At 33.8% G+C, this 2,456-nt stretch overlaps 1 protein-coding gene across 1 annotated transcript; it reads right to left on the bottom strand.

The window, feature by feature from the left end:
- Positions 1 to 962: 962 nt before the first annotated feature.
- On the bottom strand, positions 963 to 1,919 carry LOC128533576 (olfactory receptor-like protein OLF3). Its single transcript, XM_053507864.1, has one exon. The coding sequence runs from the start codon at positions 1,917 to 1,919 to the stop codon at positions 963 to 965; it is 957 nt and encodes a 318-aa protein (XP_053363839.1).
- Positions 1,920 to 2,456: the final 537 nt, after the last annotated feature.

Genomic DNA, 2,456 nt, shown 5'->3' with positions numbered 1-2,456 from the left:
CCCACCTGTCATGTCTGTATTCCCCACTAGTGGGGCGCGCCCCACACTTTGAGAACCACGGCCTTATGCACACAAGGTCGAAGGAACAATCCCTGTCTCAGGTTAAGGTTGCATGTGGTCAAGCTGTGCTTGATGAGTTTCCTCTGGGTACTCTAGGTTCCTGCCAAAGTCCAAAGCAGGGTAGGCTAAATTTCATTTTCAAATTACCTATAGTCTGTGACAGTTTATGCTGTTGTGCCTTGTGATAGATTGGCACGCCATCCTTGATGTACCCCCACATACCCTAAGTTCACTGTGATAGGCTCCAGGCATCTTGTCCTCCTTTACAGGATAAGCTGTGTAGAAAATGAGTAATATGTAATGTATTTTATAGTTTCCTATAAACTTTCCACATTTTTGTAAAGGTATTTTAAACTATATATAGAATTTGGAACAACTGCAGATGATTAAAGTACATTTTTGTTTTACCAAATTGACATATAGAATGCTAAAATAGTATATTATTGCATCCTGATCAATTTTAGGAGTGAGATTAAGTCTATTAAATTTGCAGTTCTGTATTAATGTTAGAAATAGGAACTGACATATGAAAAATCCAGAATAGAAGTATGAAAAACATAATCATACAGGCAGTCATGTTTTTCTTTTTTTGTAACACGGCTTCAGAAATAGGCATAAATAATGTGTTTCTAACTGATAAAATGCTAAGTTTACCTGGTTGCTATTTTTAAATAAATAAAAATCTTTAGCTCAGATAACATTCTTATTGTTCATATTAGTCTTTGTTTTAAAATCTTTGCTTATTTGTAAATTATATACAATTTGAACAAATGGAAGTCTTCTTCTGTTTAAAAAATAAAAAAACATGTACAAAAAATGAAATTTGGAGGTCTAAGAGCAACTGTTATCAAAACATTTCGGTGGTAACAGGTTACAGACTTGATAGGCATAGCCACCTAAACCTACTGCTTTTTTTGTACAACTGGGTTTACTTTAAAAAACATTTTAAACAATTTGCTTCTGATTTCCTTTGTTCTAAAGCAATATATGAAAGGATTAATTAAAGACGGCACAATAATTGACCCCACTATCAATCCATTTAGTTCCTGCAGTGTTAAAACTACACCAACCCTGGTGAGAAGTATTCGTGTTATCTTTGTTACGTAATAGCAGACCATGACTATAATGTGACTTAAACAAGTATTTATGGCTTTTTTCTTGTCTGTGTTTGAAGTCATTCTTAAAACAACAACAGCAATATTTATATAACTTAAGCAGATGAAACTGAATGTTACTAAAAGTATACAAGTTGTTAAAACAGATACATTATTAAAATATGTCTCTGGGTCTGCACAAGTTATCCTTGTAACAGATGCATAATCACAAAATATGTATTTTACAGTAGAGTAACAAACTGGTAGAGGTGCAACAGAAGCAGGTAGCATGGACAAAACTGAAGCTACTACCAACCAAAGTAAAATAGTCATTAAAACACATCGAAAATTTGTTATAAGAGCACTGTATCGCAAAGGTGTGCTTATAGCAACAAATCGATCAAATGCCATAACAGCAATAGCAAAGATTTCCATTGCTCCGCTCAATTGAAAGGCAAACATCTGTATCATGCATGGTCTATAGGATATAGTTTTATAGCCAACAAGAAGAATACCAATCATAGTTGGACATGAACTTGTACAATAGATCATGTCTACAATCGATAAATGGCAGATAAACAGGTACATTGGCTGGTGCAGGCGCTTATCTGTGACAATAAAGCCTATGTTTGCAGTGTTAGCAATTATAGTAAGCAAGTACAATATCAGGATGACCACACCAACAGTCAGTGGTCTTTCCACATTGTCAAATCCTGTAATAACAAATTCATTAATCACATTTCTAGAATCATTTTTTACAGACATTATTTGAACTTACTTCAGTCCACAATGACAACAATTGTGATTGCTCTCTTATTAATTCAAAATTTATCAAAAGGAAACATACATATGTAAATTAAATAGGCCATTAGTCCAGTATTTGGATGGTCGAGGAGAATCAAGAACAAATGTCTTTAGATTGTAATAAATTTAAGAACTGACATGTCATATGTGCCTTTATTTATATGCATCTCTAAGTGGGTTTGTTAAAGCTCATTGGCTCAGATGTACAACTTCCATCCCAGTCCCACCCATATTTTGCCCAAGAACATACATGAATTATTAAGCATTATTGAAATGTATCATAAATATAAATTTTATCATATGTATATTACAGCTTATTTCCCCCCTTATTTATTTATTTTACATATTCCGCTGTCCTAAGGCTAAATGTGTTTTGTGGAACACTAATGCAAAAACAGTAGTAGCCTGGGACAAGGTTCTACTGCCATCAAATCAGATTTATATATACTGCTCTGGGAAAAAAAAGAGAAACCACTGCAGTTTACACCAGAAAATTTA

This window comes from Clarias gariepinus, chromosome 11 (genome assembly GCF_024256425.1).
Source record: "Clarias gariepinus isolate MV-2021 ecotype Netherlands chromosome 11, CGAR_prim_01v2, whole genome shotgun sequence".
In the NCBI taxonomy this organism is placed as follows: Eukaryota; Metazoa; Chordata; class Actinopteri; order Siluriformes; family Clariidae; genus Clarias; species Clarias gariepinus.
Note: the sequence above shows the minus strand (reverse complement) of the source record. Positions and strands in the feature narration are given on the sequence as shown.